The sequence below is a fragment of the Geospiza fortis genome, unplaced genomic scaffold (assembly GCF_000277835.1).
Source record: "Geospiza fortis unplaced genomic scaffold, GeoFor_1.0 scaffold78, whole genome shotgun sequence".
NCBI lineage: Eukaryota > Metazoa > Chordata > Aves > Passeriformes > Thraupidae > Geospiza > Geospiza fortis.
The window spans coordinates 580,447-600,001 of record NW_005054339.1 but is presented as its reverse complement, the minus strand read 5'-3'; the positions used below and the strand labels follow the sequence as shown (position 1 = coordinate 600,001).

Here is a 19,555-nt window from a genome sequence, read left to right as displayed (position 1 = left end):
CCAGGAGCCCATCACCTTCCTCACCCATCCCTGACATGCCTGGGGCTCCCAGGAAGACTGAAGGCCCCCATGTACTCACCAGCACCATGCACACCTCCACCAGCCCTGGGTGCAGCACCAGGGGCCACAATACTGCAAATGAGTCCACCACACTCCTCTGGCACTGCCTGTGCCAGAGACAAGGAAACACAACTTGGACAGGTCTTCTGCTGCCTTTGGAAGTTGTCAGCTCTTGCAGGTGGCTCTTCACCTCCAAATCCTGCTGTCTTCAGCTTCCACACATCCTGCTTTCCCTTCTTTGGAGTATCTGAAAGCAGTGTCAGGCCCTGCTCTCTGCCACAGGAACAGCAATGTGGTGGTGGGCACCAGCTCCCCATTGGGCACAAGATCTGCTCCCACCAGCCAGGGCCATTGGCATCATCCTTATCCCTGCAGGCCACACTCACCCCTGTCCCCCTACTCTGCTCACACACTCAGACTTTCCTGTGCTTTAGTCAAACTGCCCCTGCTACAAACTCCTGCCCAGGAGCTGCCTCCACAGCCCCCCATGACAGGCCAGCAGCACCTATTTGGCTTTTCCTCTGTTCCCCTGACACCCTGGGCCAGCATGGGGTGTCCCCACACAACACTGCCACCAGATCCAGCCCACCTCACGTGGAATGCCCAGACAACACCCAGCACTAATGAGGCCACCTTCAGCCACTAAGCTCCTGCTAGTAATTGAACCCCACTGACCCCATCAGTTACCAGGATGGATCCCACAGAGATCACTCCTGCTCCTGAATTCCTCCCAGGCCTTGGGGCTATCTCCTGCTCCCAGCTCCCACCCTGTCCCAGGAGTACATGGCACCGGGGTATCTGTCCATGAGATGACAGGGAACACGATGCAGGACAGTGGCACCACTGGTAGGGTCTCCAAGCTACCAAACCTGTTCCAGTCCCACTGACACAGCAGCAACTCCCAGTGACCTCATCAGCAGAGAGCAAAACACAATGGGAACCTTTCAAAGCACCATGCTTTTAAAACACACCATTTTAGCCACAAGACAAGCACTGACAAATTTTCAGTTTTATTAAAAAAATTCTAGCAGCAAAACCTGTAACAATTCAAAAAACAACAAAAAAAAAAAAGAAGACCAAACCTTCAAAAGAACATGACACAGAGAGAAAGAGATGGAGATGGAGAGAGACAGATCTGGGTTTGCTCCACCGTTCACTCAAGTTCCTTATAGCGGGCAAACATGACCCTCCGGACGGCGTCGCGGTAGGTCTCGTTGGACTGCCTCTTGGGGGGCTTCCCTGGGGCCCCCAGCCCAGGGCCCTTCCTCCTGTTTTCTGCCTGCAAAAAGACACAGCTTGTGTTAGTGAGTCCTCCTCCCATAAATAAAAAGCTTCCCTGGGCTGCTCCAGGAGTGCTGACTGCTCCCGTGTGGATCCGCGAGCGGAGGAAGAGCAAGCGCTCTGTGTTCCTCCTAAAGCTGTTTGGGAAGAACTACAGAGCCTTGTGGGCAACAAAGGCAGCCAGCAAATGCCCAGTGGGAATCAAACCCCAGCGATCAGCCACGGAGGAGCAGACAGAGGAGTGGGCAGCCAAGGTGGGCAGCCAAGAGGCAGCACCGGCAGCCACGGGCGAGCCAGGATTGAGCGTGAGCAAAGGAAAGCTCTGGGCTCCTGGGGAGCTGTTTGCACTTTGCCTGCATTGGCACAAGCTCAGCTGTTCTCTCTAACAGAGCTCCCATGGGCACTGGTTCCTCGCTCGGAATTTCAACCAGTTTTGAAGGACTGGCTTCTGCAGCCAGCACCTGCATTATTCAGCAATACCTGCCTGGAGTTAGCCCAGGAGAGCAGGCCTGAGGCTGGAAGTTTCTCTGGCTTTTCAGTCCAACCTACCTGAATACCAGAGACCTCACCAGCTGGGCCAAGAGATCAGAGTTGTGTGGGGCTGGCAGGGTCACATGGCTTTGCCCAGCGTGACTTGGAAGTGAAAGGCAAGCACATTTCTTCTGGCCTTTCTATGAACTGTAGGAGGGCTGTGCTCTGTCATCAGCTCCCCATCCAGAGGGAGAGCCCAGACAGGAGCTCACACCTCCCAGAGTGTGGCGCTGGAGCTGGCTCTGGGCACAGGGACCTCACCAGAAGGACTGAGCAGCAGCTGGGACCAGTTCCTGCTGTCTGCACTGAAGAGGGACTCTTGCCTCATGTATTTGGGCTCAAGCAAACATGCGTCACGAAGCCTCAAATATTTGCTTTAATGATCTACTTGACTGCAGGCTGAACATCACCCTGTGAACCCTGGTCCAAGCTGCCTGTCCCTCAGCAGAGAGCTGTGGACACCACAACACCTGGCCAGCCACAAACCTGCCACCAGGGCATGGTGCTGTTCGTGTGGCCCTGGGCAAGGCAGAGCAGACCCTGCCCCAAGCTGCATCTCTGATAAACCCTCTGCAGTGAATGAAGGTCCACTGAGAGACCAGCCTGTCACACTAGGCAGGATCTACCTGACCCTGCCTGTCCCTGACATCCTTTGCCCATGGGCCTCTGCTCCTTGTCAGGTGCTGTATCTTGGTATTATCATCTGGTGTCCAGAGTCTGCAAGAGCCTCACAAGTGCTAAGCAGTGCAGACAAAGAGCATCTTGGGCCCTGTGGCTTTGGCTATGCTCACAACTCCCCAGGGGAAGTTCACCTTTTTCCCCAGCTCACATTGCTGCAGAGAACTGAGCTAGTGACCTGTTCAAACCCCAGCGTGACTTTGAGCAGGTACTAATGAGATGCTCACACCCTTCCTGCTCACTGTTACTCTATTTTCAACACCTCCAGATCCATTCTAACCTTGTTCTACAGCCAACATACTTGCAGCCCCTCCCAGCCTGCAAAGTTCATCAGTGCACACATATTATTCCATCAAGCAGGTGCTGAGATTTGCAGCCTGACTTGAACTCCCTCCAGCTGTCCTGGAAAACATTATGGGCTGCAGGACAGTGGTGTGCTCTGAATGGCAGGCAAGACTCACCTCCAGTGGGGATGCTGTGCCCTGCTGGTTGTGGCCAAAGCCCTTCCTCCACCCCGGAGACTGCACCATTCGGTTCCCTTTGTTGTTACTGTCAAGCCTTGGGTCATAGTCACTGCAAAAGAACCAGAAGCAATTGTCCAGTCTTGCAATGCTTCAAACACACACCAGGGATTTTTATTCTGCTAATAGAACCTTCATTGACATTTCAGTCTCTCACAAGGGATATCCAAGTTTCTTGCCAGAAGCACACTGCCTAAGGAAACCACCAGGGCAGATTCTGTGTGCAGGGCTCACACACCTCTGAGTGCACAATTTCTTGTCCCACCTCAGGGGGAAATACACCAGGGCACAGGAAGTGAGCTCAGACTCCAAAATATTTACAGTGTAAGCAAGCCAGGAGCCTTCTGTGCTTGTATTTCTTAATTAAAGTCTTAGCAATAGCATGAAAGCGAAGTGCAATCCCTGCTGCTCTGTTAGATCTTTCCTTTCTCCCAGTGCTGTGGTCATGCAGCTCAACAGATGCGGTGCTGATTCGGACTCTCTTTCTCCCACCTCATTACTCATCCAAGACCATTATCCAAAAGACACAGTTTTGAAAACCTCTCAGCATAAAAGACTCTTCCTCCAGACAATTTCTACTTTCTGGCTGCTGGTGACACTGTGCACAAACTATTTTAGTTTATCCACAGCTATTCCAGGAAAACAGAGGGAAGAGAAGATGTGGATGTTTAAACTGCAAGACACAGAGGACAGGTCTCCTTCTGAGGTGCCGTGCCAGAAGAAACAGGCACATAACCAGTTCCATCCTCAACACATGGCTGGCCGCTCCCCAGCCCACTGAACACGCGAGCTCACAGCAGGCAGGCCTGTCGGGAACTTCACACAGCACGCACTCTCTTCCTCCACCTACTCCCAACGAGATGGAAACAGCTCCCAGCGTTCCTCTGAGTCAGGGAACACATGAAACACAGCTTTGCTCTTTCTTTCAATGGCTACATGCCAGGACAGGAGGGCAGCAAGTGCCTTAAGGACGAGGTGGATGGAAACAGGCTGTGTTCTATTCTCTGTGTCCAGCCAGACACACTCAGACCCCCATCTCACTCCTCCAGCAGCAAGCAGCTTTTCTCTGCCCTGCCCCAAACCATTGTTTCCACCCCAGCCCCACCCTGTGTCCTGCAGCACAACAGGCTCACACTTTGAGGAGCTCTATCTCAATCTGTCTGGCTGTTACTTTGCAGACCTACCCCACTGGACAATTCCCAGCCTTGTTCTGCCAGCAGCACACATCCCACCCCAGCCTCAGCACCCCCAAAGAGATGTACCCAGAACAGCCCTTACCTCCCTGAGTCCCGGTCATATCTGAGTCGTTTCCTCTCTGGTGAATCCATCTGCTGGAATTTCTCTCTCTGGTCATTTCCTTTGTCTTTATGCCTCCCCTTCACAACAGAAAGGGCAAAGTAAGTACAGGAGCTATGAAGGATTCATCACTGTAGGAGACTGCTCTGCACCCAGGTCTCATCTCATGCTCAGCTGGCTGGAAGGCTGTCCTGGGGACTCACAATGCTCACATCCCACACTACACTTGCTCTGTTCAGATGCCATCTGTTGGGCTGACCCAGACCTGTTGATGCAGCCTTCCAGCTACCATACCAGGAGCAGCTCTGTGACCTTCCAAGCAATAGACAGCTACAGCTCTCCTGTCCCCGGCCAGGCAGCAGCAGCCCATATTCCCCATCAGTTTTAGATGGAAATCTGTGTCCCACTTAGTCCAGAGCCCAGTGCTGGCTTGCAGGGCAACAAAACCACACTCAGACCTTTCTGTGAGGAGCAAGATCTGCTCTTAGAAGTCACAGAACTACCTACAAGTCCCTGGGCAGAGTGAGCCCACAGTTCACTTTTGGGAGGCATCTGATGCCTGGTGCCTATGTGGATGCCTGCTGACACCTGGAACACAAGTGGAGGGTCCTCCTGGGACCACCACCCCCCAGTGCAGAAGCACAAGCAGCTGCCTGCCCACCACCACAGACGCACCTCACGCTCTCTCTTCTCCAAATATGCCAGTTCCTGCTCGGATCGTTTAATCTTCATGTGAATCTCTAGGTTTTGCTGGAAGGAGGAAGACAGAAGGCAGTGTCAAGCAGAGAACACAAGCTGTCAGGGTCATCTGCTCCACCCATAAGGAGCACAGGTAAAGCAGCATGTTCTTGTACCTGCACTGTACCAGGCACAGCAGCCTCTCTTGCAGCCCAGACCACCTGCTCCCCCACAGAGGCCTGGAGCCCTTCCTCCCTGCAGTAAGGAAGGCAACCAGTCCTATTTTAACCCATGAGCAGCTCGGCTCTCCTAAAAGCAAGAGCTCAAAGGCATCACAGAACACGGGGGTGCACGTGCCAAGTTCCCACTGCTCTCACACTTGTGTGTGCCAGAACCCCACTCTCCCCAAGCCTTAGCTATCTCACTACAGCTTACAAAGTCACACCTTGATGTTATAGCACTCTCATGGCAGGAACAAGCAGTTCACATAATGCTTTGAACAGAGCTTTGGGGGAACTTTGCCTGCTGCTGTGTCAATTCCAGCACAGCTCTTCCCACCCAACCACTGCGTTTTCCTTGCAGCTCACAAAGCCATCGAGCCAACGGCAGCCCCCAGCTTCCCCATACCTTGTGCAGGTTGGAAAGCTGCTGGTGCTTGATGAGCACTTCCTTGTTGGGAAACTGCCTCCTGCACAGCAGGCAGGCCAGCTTGTTCCAGTCAGTCAGTTTGTCGTCGCTGGCCTTGGCCTTCCGCGCCTGCTCCTCACGCGGTGCCGGTGGGTGCGGGGGAGGCGGCAGCCACTGAGCCTGGGACTGCTCCTCCTCTTCCTCCTCCTCTTCATTGTCGCTGTCTCCTCCATACTCTCCCAGCAGTCCTATCAGAGGGTTCACCACCTTGGGCTGAGGGAAGCGGAGGAAAGTGTGACAATTTGTAGCATCAAGCCTGCCAGGCCAGCGGGGCTTTGCTTCCCCAAGCCATCTCCCCGTGACTCCTGTCTCTGTTCCAGTCCAAGAAGCAGGGAGTTGCTTCACAGCAGCACAGGCAGGGAACAGAGAGGAGCTGGCTGGCTTCTCTCCCTTCTCACCACAGGGTGGAAGCCCTTCTGCTCTCTAGACAGGCCTTGCTTTGGTGCCAGGCTTTTCCAACTTGCCACACACCTGAGAGCACAAGAAGCCAACCGAGGCAGTGGCTGTTTGGCAGCGAGCTGCTGTCGCTCACTTCCTCTAGAAATGGAGATCACTGAAATTTGGCCTTCCTTAGCCTGGAGGTGGCTGGAAGTGTTTTCTGCCTTAGGACTGGCTGAGTGAGATCCTGCTCAGATGCAGGTAACAAATGTCCCCATGCTAGAAGCCCACAAACAAGGTCAGACTTAAAAAACAAACTGCCTTCCATCCCCAGCACTCCCTCCTCTGGCATGAGAGACATGAGAAACATCTCTGGCACCTCTGGCACTCACAGTTGCAGCCAGGCTGTGCTGAGCCTCCCTAGAACTGTATCCAGGCTCACACAGGTCAAAACACAATCCTATGGAGATACTTACTGGGGCTGCACTCTCTTCCTTTTTCACAGAAGGAGGTAAAGGCTTTTTAAAGACATCTTCTGCAGAGAACTTCTCCTCTCCAGTCTCAGTCTGAAACAGTCAAGATCAGGTGTTGAGACTGCCATAGCATGGACTCAGAGCACACAATAGCTAAGCACTCATTCAAACAGGCCCCCAAGGAAACCAAGTGGTTGGCAGAAATGAGTTGTGGCTCTGGTGGGAGACATTCCCATTCTGGGGAATCCAGAGCTCCCCTGGAGCCATACTCATGATTTCAGAGACAGCTGCAGCAGCTCACCATGCTGTCCCAGCCCACCTCACTCTCATTCTTTGCTACTCTGTGATGCTGACAGTGGTCCCAGTCGTGCCTCATAGCAGTGAAGGAGCTGGGGCAGGGCCAGGTCACATTTGAGCACCTCTGTGTGTGCACAAAGGACATGAAGACCATGTGCAAAGCCACCCGCACTGCCAGACAACACCGATTTTCTCTGCTGTGACTGTGGCACAACATATGGCCAGGCTCAGCCAGCATGGTGGGGTTTCCAGGATCTTCTTTATCCTGGACAGAGGGCACCAGAGACTGCAGGTAGCATTGCACAGGATGAGCCTGTGATACTCAGCTGTGTGCTCAGCAGCACAGACAGTAGGCTGGGATGAAGCTTCACGTTCACACATTTTACAGAGAATTGGGCTGGAGCCCTGGACAGGGTCCAACTTAGTGGCTCATGAGTTACTCATACTTGACCAGGGAAGACAAGTGTAACACCTTACCAGGCCTGTGCTCTCATCCTTCTTCATAGAGGGAGGCAATGGCTTTTTGAAGACATCTTCTGCAAAGAATCTCTCCTCTCCAGGCTCATTCTGAAAAATCCAAGACTGGGCATTAGGCCAGTGATAACACAGGTGTCAGAGAGCACAGTGCAGCCAGGAAGCCACTCCTGAGCATCCATGGAAAACAGACGAGTGGGAAAAATGACAGAATGATTTCTACTGGAGATGCTTTTACTGTCCATTCAGACAGGACCAAGCTTCTCCTAGGTCAGTGTCCCTGAAAGCCACCATACCTGGTGACTCCTTGGCTGGCTTGTCACCAGCCTCAGGGAGAGCTACAACCCAGGTGCCCAGTACTGGTCATTCCACTCAGCACATTCAGACCAAGAGGCAAGGAAGAAACAAAGTTTCTCCATTGGTGACTAAATCACTTCCAGCAACTCTCCTGGCATTCCTCAGGCCCTGTCAGTATCACAGCCCTGAGCTGTGCTCAAACATCACTTTGGGCAGCTACTCCCAGCCAGCAGCTCCCACAGTGGCATTTGCTGACTGGGAACAGCAGTGAAGGGCACTGTCCTGGGACTGGAGGGGGGGCAGAAACTGCAGTTAGGGGAGAGCTGAGTATCCATCATCATCTCACTGGGTGTGTTTAAATGTCTCTGCCAGTTTTTTGTTGTCTATTATAACAGTTGGGTGCTTTCAGCAGCATGAGTGAAACATGTCTCAGTTACCTGGATGTGTCTGAATCCTTCATCACAAGGAAGGGATGAGAAGCCCTGGATTTAATTTAAGGAGAGAAAAAGTTCCAGAACTTACTCCCTGGTTGGACAACCACCATGTTCCTTTCCAGCTGCTGACCCCACTGTCTTCTCTCACTGTCCTTTCCTTTTGGAATCCTCTAATTACTCTCTACTTTCTAACCTCTTCCCTCAGCTTCCTGGTGTCAGGTCATTCTGATGCCTGGAGGGACTTACCTTAGCAGAAGTACTTTTCCCTTTGTCCTTTTTGTCCCTGTTGTCCCTGCTGTGTGGCTCCTTCCTGTCACTTGTCCACTCTTGGCTCCCGTGCCGCCGCCTCCTGCTCTCCGTCGGGGGTGGGGAGGGCTCCCGGTCTATTGTGACTTCTCTCTGAAAGAGGCATTTGGAGCAGGCTCAGCCCAACCCCTGCAGCTTTTCTTACTGGGCTTCTTGTCCTTGCTGAGCTGGGGAGACCAGCACAGTAAGAAGGGACTGCAGAGGGCAAAGGCTTCAGAACTTTGGTGGGGGAGAAGACAGCTGAGCACAGCCAGGTCACCAGAGCACTGCCCTGCTCTCCCACAGCATGGACATCCCCAGGATCATGAAAACAAGATTATATTTCCAGAAAATCTCTGCTGATGGTTCTTTTTTGGCATCCTTACAGCTATTGCTGGCTAGTGTTGAGAAGCAAAGAGACCACAGATGAAAACAGAGCTCTGCTGTCCATTCTTTCTTACAGACAGTCACATATCACAGGTCTACAGCAAAATTCAGCTGTGATGCTCTGCTTGTAAGTCTGCTCGAGGAAAAGCAGACTACAGCTAATGGGTTCCTAGCCTCTCATTAAGTTGATGTTTTGCAACATGCATCCCTTTCACATAGGTCAGAAGACAATGAAAAACACAAAGCTGCCTCTGTACTGCCCTACACTGGTTTGTCTTCAGGATGTGGCTGCAAAATCCCTCCAGAAAAGAGCAGTTTGTAAGAACATATTGCATGTAAAGCTTCCTTCCCACACACTCACCTGAGTTCTGGGGTCATAGTATGTCCCAGCTATGGGATCATAGTAATTCCCAGTGTCAGGATCATAAATGTATGTGGACACATCTGATGGTGCTGAAGAGAGAGACAGGAGTTAGCACCACAGGCTTCCAAAAGCAGAACTTACCTTTTACAAAGATAAAAGCACAAATAAACATTCCACTGGTGAAAGGATCAATAATGGGGAAGAATTATTTTTTTTCTCCTGGCAAGAGAGGTATGAGTATCTTCACATCCCTTGACCTACATAATCTTTTCTTTAAGGAGTAAGAGGGGTGATAAGTTTTCACAATTCTGGTTAGGACTCTGGGAAAACTTCCATATCAAAACAAATTTACAGGAGCTGTGCTGAGATCACAAGACCACAACACTTGGTCATGAAATTCAGTAATTTCCCTAAGAATGGGGTAATGAGTATCTACATCCACCCACTCCTGTGAACAAGGAAAAGCTGTTCTCTCTCAATCCTGTTTAAAGTGATGACACCCCCCACATCCCTTCCACCCCACTGGTGCATGAAAGCTCCCGAGAAGAAAGGGGAGTGAACTATTTCTACAGGAAAAGCCAAAGGCCTTAAGGGTAGTAGGCCCATAATGTCAGGAATGCTTCTCATTTCCAAAGTGTCCTTTGACAGACCTCAGAAATGCTATATATAAATCAGTAAAACAATCAGGAGTGCTCCTCCAGCTACTGGCATTGCTGCATCAAATGTATTTTCTTCTGTCTTCTCTAGTAACTGCCAGGCTGATTTTATCCCATCACTTTTCCACAACAAGGAAAAATAGGCAGCAAGTTTCCTTTATCTGTATGTAGTTTTGCACAGTGAGAATAGAGAGAAACACATCATCAGATAGGAAAATGTGACTAAACAAAGTTGGCAAAGGAACTCACAAGTGGGTGTAGCAAACAAACCTACTCTTAGCCTTTAAAAATATTTTTGGGCTGATTTCTACATGTCAGTGCCCTTTTAAGGAAGAAAAGTCTCCACAGTAGGAGTGAAGCAGAGTTTAACTTACACTGTGCTCTGGTGCGTCTCTGTGATTCGCCACCCCTCCTGTCTCTCATGCCCCTTCTGCCCTGGAGTAAGAGAACAACATAAACAGATCAGACTCTTTAACAAACATCAGATTGCTTCTCCTCCCTCTAACAGGCCCAAAGTTCAGGAGAAGGGCTCATTTCAGCAGCCCAAAGAGAAAAAGCCTAACAGAGCCAGGCCCATCGCCCCCCCAGTGCTCCCTCCCTTTAAGCAACCTGCAGGGAAGCTGTGCAGACCTACCGGGCCATAGTAGGAATTGTCACCGTGCTCCCCATAGTCATTCCTGTTGAGATAAAGGTTGGAAGTTAATGGAAATTTGGTTTTACACTAACCTCAGTATATTCAAAATGATCAGCAGGACCAATAAAGGCAGAAAGACCATCTTTTCTGGCCACATGTTGGACTGTGTCCATCCCAAGAGACAGACTTGGCAAACCACTGTCTCCACAAGAAATATGACTCCACTCTGCTGTGTCTGCTGAGATGAATTTCTCCACATGTTTTTTAAAAAGCTGAACCCACTAATTCCTGCAGGATGGGATTTGATGGCTGGACAACAAGATGCATTATGATCACTAATCCCATTCTGCTCAATCACTGAAGCTTTTTCAAATTTCAATGCCTTCACTTCTCCAACATATTTTTTGGTTGTAGGAACATCTGTGTAATTCCCATGCCAAACTTTAAGCACCTGCTCTGACAACAGAGTTCTAGCCTCACTGTACAGCACATAAAGGACAACCCCACTGCCTCATCTGTCAGTACCTTCTCCTCCCTGTAGCAAGATTCACTTCCAACGTACGCCCATCAATGCAGATGGGGGGATCCAGGTTCTGCAGTATCTTTAGCAACCTCAGCGCCTCCTGTAAAAGCAAAAAGAATGTCCCTTTCCATGAGAAGGAAACAGCATATTTTACACATCCAGTCTGCCAGAAAGGAATGTTTTGTGCTCAGTAGGACAAGAAATACAACAGTAAATATTAGTCTAAGTGTCAGTAAAGGGTATTTAGGATGTGACAAAAGGGATAAATGCAATGTGAAGTTCTCTGCTTGTCCTATGACTGCTTACAGCAGCCAGCTGGGGATGGCATTCTCCTAGGGCTGCCAGACAGTGCAGCACTGAGGCTGCTGCTGCCCCAAAGTGCTTTGGTAAATACTCTCTGGACCAACATCAAAGAACAGCTGTGGAGTCTGGGAGCCACCCAGACACAGAAAATGTGAACCCTCCAACATGGGAGGGTCTGTTAATTGAGATTCTTGCCTTCTACAAACAAAAACAATTGGATTCAAGTTCTCTGCAAACTAAATACCTATGCAAGAAGTGTTCCAAGTTTAGAATGTCTAAAAAAGAAAAGTACTGTGAGAAACTCAATCAGTGTCACAGTTTGTGACAACAATCAATCTTTGACTCTTAAAGCCAGAGAACAACAGCTGTACCAGCTAAGAAGGAAAGGCAGTGAACTACTTCTATAGGAAAAGCCAAAGGCCTTAAGGGTAGTAGGCCTATAATGTCAGGAATGCTTCTCATTTCCAAAGTGTCCTTTGACAGACCTCAGTCTGTCAAATTCCTGTACCTGGTCAGACAAGCAGAAGAGAGGACTCGCTCCAGCACAGCAGCTTCACAAGTACAGAGATCTGTGGTTTCTCTACTTCTACAGATCTCAGATGCCAACATCGGGAGCAGGTGAAAGCAGAAGGTACTTACAGCATGAGATTCCAGTTCGATGAAGCCGTAGGTCTGCCCCATGCGCCCGGCCTTGTTCTTCATGATGCGCACGCTGGACGTGGAGAGGCGCACGTACGGGGCCAGGAGCCCCACGATCACCTCGGGGGGGGTGAACCGAGTGATTCGCTTCAGCATGATCGCTGAGAGACACAGCCAGGGATGTGGCCCAGGGAGAAAAAGTAGGGGAAAAAAGATAATTTAGAACCAAGTTTACTGTGACTAAACCACTCAACAGCAAGAGCACAGCTCCTTGCAGTCAAGTCTCAAAGCCACTGCTTTTATCTCTCTACTTTGCAAGATGCTCCAGTTACCGCCTCCAATTGCTAACCTTTCCTTCCCAAAAAAGAGAGGAGAAAGTGGCCCCTTTTCAGAGCTCAGCCCAAGGTAACTGCTGGCCCAAAAGACTTTTGAAGCTGTGCTAAGTTAACTGCAGCATCCTAAGCCAGCTCAGCCTGAATTAATTTTCCTAAAGGCAATTTGTCAGCACCTTTGGAGCTGGGCAGCCCTCCATTACTCTCTGCCACAGATCTGCACAACATAGAAATAGCCTCCAGAGGTTTTAGTAAAATGCTGCCCTTTCTGCAGACAATCTCATGGAGTGCAAGCAAGAGGAATCCAAAACTGGTCCTCGTGTCACTCACTTCTGCTTCCTCCACCATCTGGTGGCGTGGCTTCCTCTGCTTCCCTCTGAGAGGGCGGCTCCTGGTGTCGGTCCATGTCCCTTCTCTTCTCCTGTGAGGGCCGACGCTCTCTCCCTTCATCTCTCTTCCTTGGCTCCTGTTCCTGAGGCTGACATGCCTGCTGTGGAGCAGGAACTGAGGGCTGGAGAGGCTGCTTTGGAGATCCTGGTTGACCTGACAATTCTTGCTCAGGTGTTTCAAGCTTTGTCTCTGCTATTAGAGAGGAGAAATTAACTGGTTTCACATAAGAATGTTTCAGCAGTTTGTTTTTTCTCCTATTTTCTGGCCCTTGCAGCAGTGCTCCTCATAAAAGGCCAAGCTGTACTGCCTGTTGCATATCCACTGTTTTAACACTTGGCAGACACAAGGTTTGTTTAGGTATCATCATCCTTCCATTGCCTTATTTTGTGTTGGGCTGCTTTACAGGACTTTTCTAGTCAGAGACAAGAGGCTTTTTGGCCTCCTTTTAGGATTGGCTCTTGCCTGAACAAACGAGAATCAGGGATGGATTTAGACACATTCCTTCCACATCCAGGACAACCTATATGGCAGTGATATCCTTACTATCCACAGTGTACTCCTGATCATCCATAGCCAGCAATATCAACTAGTAACTGTCACCCTGTTCATATGCTAGAGGAAAACTGGGTTCAGACCCCCCTGAGACCACTGAGTGAAACACATCCATAATACAGTGACAGATTGTATCAGATGCCTACTGACCACAGCTGAGGCAGAAACAATGCGGTGTGGGAACACCCTGCCCCCCAGTCTAGCTATACCATTCAGAGAACATAATCCCAACAAGTTACTGTGCTTGAAGGCCTCAGGATAGCCTGGCTTCACTGCAAAAGAGATCTCTACCTGAGCTTCCAACGCTGCTGGAAAGGGAAGCCAGATCTGTGAGGCTGCAAAGGCGGATACCAGCAGGCCAGCACCTGCTGCTGAAGCCTCTTCCCACAAAGAGAAGCAAATGAGGGTGCAAGACATGGCAAGTGAAGCTTCCCTCTTTAATGTCCCTGAGAGTCAGTCCCTGCTCTCCTTCTGTTTGGGCAGTGGGCGGCATGGCAGAACATACAACTGTTGGGAAAGCTGCACAGTGCCTTGCTTGGCTGCCAGCACAGCTCACCTTGGACAGGCTTGTACTCATTTGTCTGCAGTTTGTAGAGTGCAGAGTTTTGGCTACAGAACCCCATGTAAAATTTGCACATGAAACCAGTTTGCACCTGCAGCTGTGAAAACTGCCTGTGCAAATCACACAGACATGAGCACAACCCTAGAGATGGGAAGGGCAACTCTTACTGAATTCTTGCTCAGCCGACGTGTCCTCTCCCTCAGCACCACCTCTGGACTCTGGGCCTGCTCTGCTCCCTGTAAGAGAGGCACACTTCAGTCCACTTCACACCCATCAGTCACAAACCATGCCAGAACTCATACAAAGCTGCAGTAACGACTGCAAATGCCTAGAGAGTTGCTTTGTTTCACCCAGTCATAGAGAGGTTATCTTATTGCACCCTTTCCCAAGAAAAGCAGGCCAGTAGGAAGCATTCACTACAATCTGTCTTCACAGCAGGCTAAAGGCTCTGTTTAATTTGCTCCTGGGCAGTTTCATTACAACCCACAGCTACGTTGGGCCAGCTGTGTGAATTTTGCCTTCACAACACCGATGGAGGAGCCACAGAGCATGAGAAACACAACCACAGGGACAGGGCTTCAGTAAACAGAGATCTGTGCATCAGCAGTGGATGTACTGCCCTTCTGCCTGGGGTAGGAATGCAATACATAGAAGTCTGCTCAAGGATACAGAGTCAAGGCTTACACAGCGGCTGGAATGCACAGGCAGTGCCAGAGGAGGGTGGAGGACTCACTCATGGTACTGCAGCCCCTAGTACTGCACCCAGGGATGGAGAAGGTGGGCACAGCCATCATCCCAAAGAAATCAGTTCCTCACAGAAGGGTGTTTTGGCCCTTGTGTCCTCCCACCCAGAAATCAGAGGTGTTGGGTGGGTGAGGAGAAGGTCCTGGAGAACTCCTCTCACACATTCTTTACAGCCAGCAAGGTGAGTTCAGCAATTCCAGTCCTGGATTCACCTCTAATCTGCTCTCCCAAGAACAAGTGATAGGACAAATGGAAAGAGTCTCAAGTTGCCCTGGGGGAGGTTTAGATTAGATATTAGGGAAAATTTCTTGACCAAAAGGGTGGTCAAGTACTGGAACAGGGTACCCTGGGAAGTGGTAGAATTACCGTCTCTGGTGGTGTTAAAAAAATGTGTAGGCATGGTGCTTAGAGACATGGGTTAGCGGTGGGCTTGCCAATGATGGGTTAATGGCTGGACTTGATTCCAGAGGTCTTTCCAACCTTAATGATTCCATGATTCTGTGATCCTAATCTGAGAGTCTCAAAAGTGAGGCAGATCTGAGAGTCTCTGAGTGACACTTAAACCATGCAGCTGCATCTCCCAAGGAAGGTGGGTTGAGGGGAAGCCTTCTCACCTACAGAGAGCAGTACCAGCTCACAGTGCCAAAGGACACAGCTATAACTCCCTGGATGAAAGGACAATACCAGACAGTAGGAGAGAATGGCTGTGGGCAGTAAAACACCTCTCCACCAAGCCTCACAGCTGCAGAGAACCTGACAGCAACCCATTGCATGTAACATCTTTAGTATGGACAGGCAAAAAGCGTTTAAACGAAGCAAAACTAACAATCCTCCCACACAGTGCTCAGTTAGTCTACCAACAGGGATGCCATGGGAAACCAGAAGAGAAACTTACTTGTCAGGTTAGATGAAACTTTTAACCGACCAAGCTCAGGGGAGCAGATATACTTACCATCTCTTGGGAGCTTGCAATAGGAACAGGAAGATCTGTAGCCCACAGTACACACCTTACACTGCAATGGAAGATGAACAGCATGAGGAAGTCGTGTTTTGAAGGCAGCGGGTACAACCTGCTCCAGAATTCCAGACTCTGCCTCGTGCTTTCAGAAAGTAACAGCCACGAAAAAGTTACAGTGATGGGGAATGGCAGCAGGGGCCTTTGCTGGAATTGTAGGTACATGCTCATATGACTCACAGCTGGGTTTGCCTTGGGAACAGGGCTTTCACACAACTATGGAGCACACATTTATTCACTAGTCCTTGAGATGGAACTCTTCCTCCTCTCAAGTGATGCTGGATCAAAAGCTCCCTGCTAGGCACAATGTTGATTCAAAGGGTCCAAAGTTATCTTGGCATTCTCTAACCTGAATTCACCCCTCAAGCAGTGCTGAAGTCCTTATCTGAGCTGTAGATACTGATGTAATTTGGAGAGTTAATAATGAGGTGTCTGCTAACCAAGAGACAGAGCTGTACAGGTTTGGATGGTTATCCCACCTGGAGCCCCTGTGGGGAGAGCCAACTGCCCCATTTTCACAGCTCTCTCCAAACACAGCACCCCTGACTTCCTCAAATGCATTGCTCTTGTTTCATAACAATTTCTTCCTATGACTGAAGCCTTGTGGATGCTCTGGGGCACAAGAAAGCTCCTTCAGGCCATGGATACACACAGCAAGAGTGGGGACATACAGTGCAGAACCTCAGTGCACTGAGAGCTGTTTGAAACCACTGCTTAAAATTTGTGTCTCCACCTCCAGAGCACTGCAAGCAGAGATGAGGCACAGAGCAACAGCTCTGCTTGCAGCTGAGTGCATCCATTCAGCTGGATGAGGGTCTCTGTAGCCCAGGGTGATCCAGTGGACAAGGTGGGACTCTAATTAGAACCAACCCTTTAAAGTCCTGCTGCCAACTCTCAGCCTGTAGTCAAGTGGGAATGCAGGCAACAATCCTGTCCTTTCTCCAGCAATCACCTCCAGCCTGCTGCAGCCACAAGGTTCTCCCATTCCTGCACTAGGAGAACCTTGGGGAGGGCACAGCAATAAACTGACCCTTGGGCAATGGTACCTTCCCAGAAATGGACCAGTTCCAGCATGAACTAGACTTGGCTCATGCTGCGTAGACTTGGATCCATTTCCATGCTTCCTTCCCCGCTGCACTTACCACAGCCACAGCTAGACCACAGGTTCCTGTGTGAGGCAGAGGGGTGGTTACACACACGAACCAGAGCAAAGCCTGTTCCATTCTTGTTGGCAAAATCACTGTCTCATTGTGGTTTTTAAGGAGAAAGGATCCACACACTATTTTCTCTACATTTTAAAAAGGAGCCACTGCATAGGGACAAGGCTGCTCTGTGCATAAAAAAATCTGACTACCTGTACCACACCCACATGCATGCAGAGGTGAGACCTAAAACAAGGTAGGCAAAAACACAGTTGAGAAGGGGCAAGAGCTCCAGGGCAGGTATTAATTACTCTGAGGGACTTTGGCCACCAAGCAAATATCCAAGACCCCTCTGAGCTGCCACTGCCAGCAGTGCCAGCAGGGGAAGCAGAAGGCAGCTCAGAGCACATACTTACACGTTTGCAGCGCCAGAACTCTGGGCATGGAGTGTATTCAAGGGTCACTTCCTTGCCACCGATGGTAAGAGTTCCCTGTTGAGACAAGGGGGTGAATGACCAATGTGCCCAGCACACACAGGTTACTCAGAGGCAAAGAAAGGGGTGAAAGCTCTGGTTCCTAAAGGTTTTGCAAGTGAAACAGGGTGAAAGGGGGAGAAAGTCTCCCAGTTCAGTTAGCTGGAGCTTTGCCATGGAAGTGGGAGGGAAACAGCCTGTGCCCTGCTCTAGCATGGGGCTACAAGGCTGTGTAGCTAGCTCCAGAGGAGGCAGGCAGGAGAGGCCTTGCCACCTCCCAGGAAGAGCAGAGACAAGTAACTAGAGTGGGAAACTGCTGTAAGCTGCTTTAGTCCAGGTGCTGGCAAGGGGCAGCTGCACAGACTCCCTCAGGCCAGCCACCACCAGGCTGGCCTCAAGGCAGCTACTCGAGGAGGATTGTGTGGAGAAATCCTCTCAGGCGAGAGAATTTTCATACTTGGGTTAGTCTTCATGCCAGTCATGAAACCATGGCTTTTCTTCAGAGAAATACACCAGAAATGTGCCACTGGCCCTGCAGTCAGCAGAGCCAGTGCCCTGCAGCCAGCCCTTCCCTGCTGAGGCTGGCCTCAAGCACCTGAGCAGCAACACCTGAGGGCCTCCACTGCCCACAGATACACTGCTTCCAGATCCTCAAGTGGTGCTTTGGAGATGTGCCAACACGCCCACGAGCTCTGCTGAAATGCAGATAAAATGGGTCACAGGTACAAGTCCCCTGGCTCCTGCCTGGAGCAGCAATGATTGCTGGTGGCTCCCATCTGCCAGGGACAACAGGCCATGCCTGGGCACGCAGGATGCAGGCAGGGCAAGTCACAGATGCACACAGCCATGAGACATCTCCTGTCACTGCAGGCACTGCCAGACCATGCAGCCTGGATTCCCCAGTACCACAGGCTGAGAGTCAGTATCAATAGAGACCCAGACCCAGGTCTCCCAAGTCCCAGGAGAGCAGCTGCCTGACACACAGACAGATGTCAGGGAGCTGTAAACACTCCCAGCCTGTTTTGGGGACCTCTGCTGAGTCAGAAGCTTCCCAGGTACTCTGACCCAGTAGCCTCACCATGCAAAAGCCCCCAGTGCAAACCATGAGCATGAGAAAACAAGTTCCCATAGTTATTATTCAGAAATCATGATACACCCATGCATAAACTGCTCTGCAGAACGTGAGGGAGATGCTAGGGAATATGCAAAGTGGGAGTGAAGAGTTCATAGAAGGGAATCACTGAGTGGCAGTACAACAATCCTTTAACTCCTACGAAAGAACACGGCAGGGTTCCACCACCTCCCCTCTTCACATCCTGCCTTTTATGAACCAAAGCCATCCTTTCCTACCAGGCCTATGTTGAACACTTTGAGGGGTTCCTTTCTGCCACCCAGCTGCTCAAGCACTGCCTTCCAACATGGATCTGCCTTTGCCTGACAGAAAGCTGAGCCATTCCTGGACCTTGCCAAAGGCTGGTGTGTGCACTCAGAGCACCCTGCTGCATCTTTGGGGAATCTGCTCAGGGTCTATTCACAGCAGGGAGCACTGCTCACTTCACCTGTCTACAAGAGGCTTTGCACCCTCTTTAAGGCATATGAGGAAACACAAGTGAGAAAGGGAAATGGAAATCAAGGCTGTCCCACTGGAACTGTTGGTCCCTGAGACAGATGTGCTCCCTCTCCCAAGCAGGGTACCCACCACATCCCAGCACACACTCAAGAGATGGGCAGTGCCAGGAGCAGGCTAGAAATGCCCATGGGTGCCTCAGGGCACACTGAGCAGAGGCAGGAGGAGAAGGCAGGGTGCACATCCTCATGAGCCCAGGGAAGTCCTTGGGAACAGCAGCCTCTCACCAGGCAGCTGCAGCCCTGCCTAAGAGCTCAGGAAACAAAAAACTCGATTAGAGCACATCTCCTCTGGCAGCAGCAATCCATCACAGAGCTTCATCCTTCTCCCAGCCACTGAGGACAAACCTTGCCAGAAAGCCTTAAGATTATTTTTGGTTTTATGGAAAATGGTATTTAAGTGCATGTTGTGCTGGTGGTGCTGGTCCCTTCCGCAAATTCCATTTTGGGAGGCTGCAGAAAGTGTCACTTGCATAATTACTCCCTGATTTCCCTAACACCCTGCTGATTGCCTGCTCACTTTTTCAGCAAGCTCTCTCTCACTGATTTCTTCTTGATAAAGTAATTTTCAAGGTTGCAATCATCATTTAACTCTCCAAAATGAGTCTTTCACTTAGGACACACATTGTCAGGATTCAGTGGCTTTGAATTCCTCATTCTCCCATTTTGTTACTAGATTCCATCACAAATATTTTCAGAACCTTTATTTTCTCTAGTGCCTCTCTTTGCTTACTCTTCTGCATCTAGATCTTTTACTGTGCAAAAATTTTTGGATACTACTCTAAATTTCAGTCCAGTTGAGCAGATTTCAATTGAGCAAATCTTGGTGAAATGACAAAGATT

At 50.2% G+C, this 19,555-nt stretch overlaps 1 protein-coding gene across 3 annotated transcripts in view; it reads right to left on the bottom strand.

Annotated features, from left to right (window-relative positions):
• Positions 1-1,051: 1,051 nt before the first annotated feature.
• Positions 1,052-19,555, bottom strand: part of RBM6 (RNA binding motif protein 6) — a 57,506-nt gene continuing 39,002 nt past the window's right edge. For 2 of the 3 annotated variants that reach the window (XM_005422408.3, XM_031058184.1), the window contains exons 7-23: positions 17,030-17,104; positions 15,409-15,469; positions 13,880-13,948; positions 12,539-12,790; positions 11,877-12,037; positions 10,937-11,034; positions 10,412-10,454; positions 10,152-10,212; positions 9,119-9,210; positions 8,332-8,484; positions 7,358-7,447; positions 6,587-6,676; positions 5,673-5,945; positions 5,043-5,117; positions 4,350-4,447; positions 3,012-3,123; positions 1,052-1,339 (exon numbers count right to left, since the gene is read on the bottom strand). In XM_005422408.3, coding sequence (XP_005422465.1) covers positions 1,214-1,339; positions 3,012-3,123; positions 4,350-4,447; positions 5,043-5,117; positions 5,673-5,945; positions 6,587-6,676; positions 7,358-7,447; positions 8,332-8,484; positions 9,119-9,210; positions 10,152-10,212; positions 10,412-10,454; positions 10,937-11,034; positions 11,877-12,037; positions 12,539-12,790; positions 13,880-13,948; positions 15,409-15,469; positions 17,030-17,104 — 1,929 coding nt within the window. In that variant the 3' untranslated portion in view covers positions 1,052-1,213. The remainder of the gene's footprint in view (positions 1,340-3,011; positions 3,124-4,349; positions 4,448-5,042; positions 5,118-5,672; positions 5,946-6,586; positions 6,677-7,357; positions 7,448-8,331; positions 8,485-9,118; positions 9,211-10,151; positions 10,213-10,411; positions 10,455-10,936; positions 11,035-11,876; positions 12,038-12,538; positions 12,791-13,879; positions 13,949-15,408; positions 15,470-17,029; positions 17,105-19,555) is intronic. The other variant, XM_031058185.1, reaches the window with a different exon arrangement.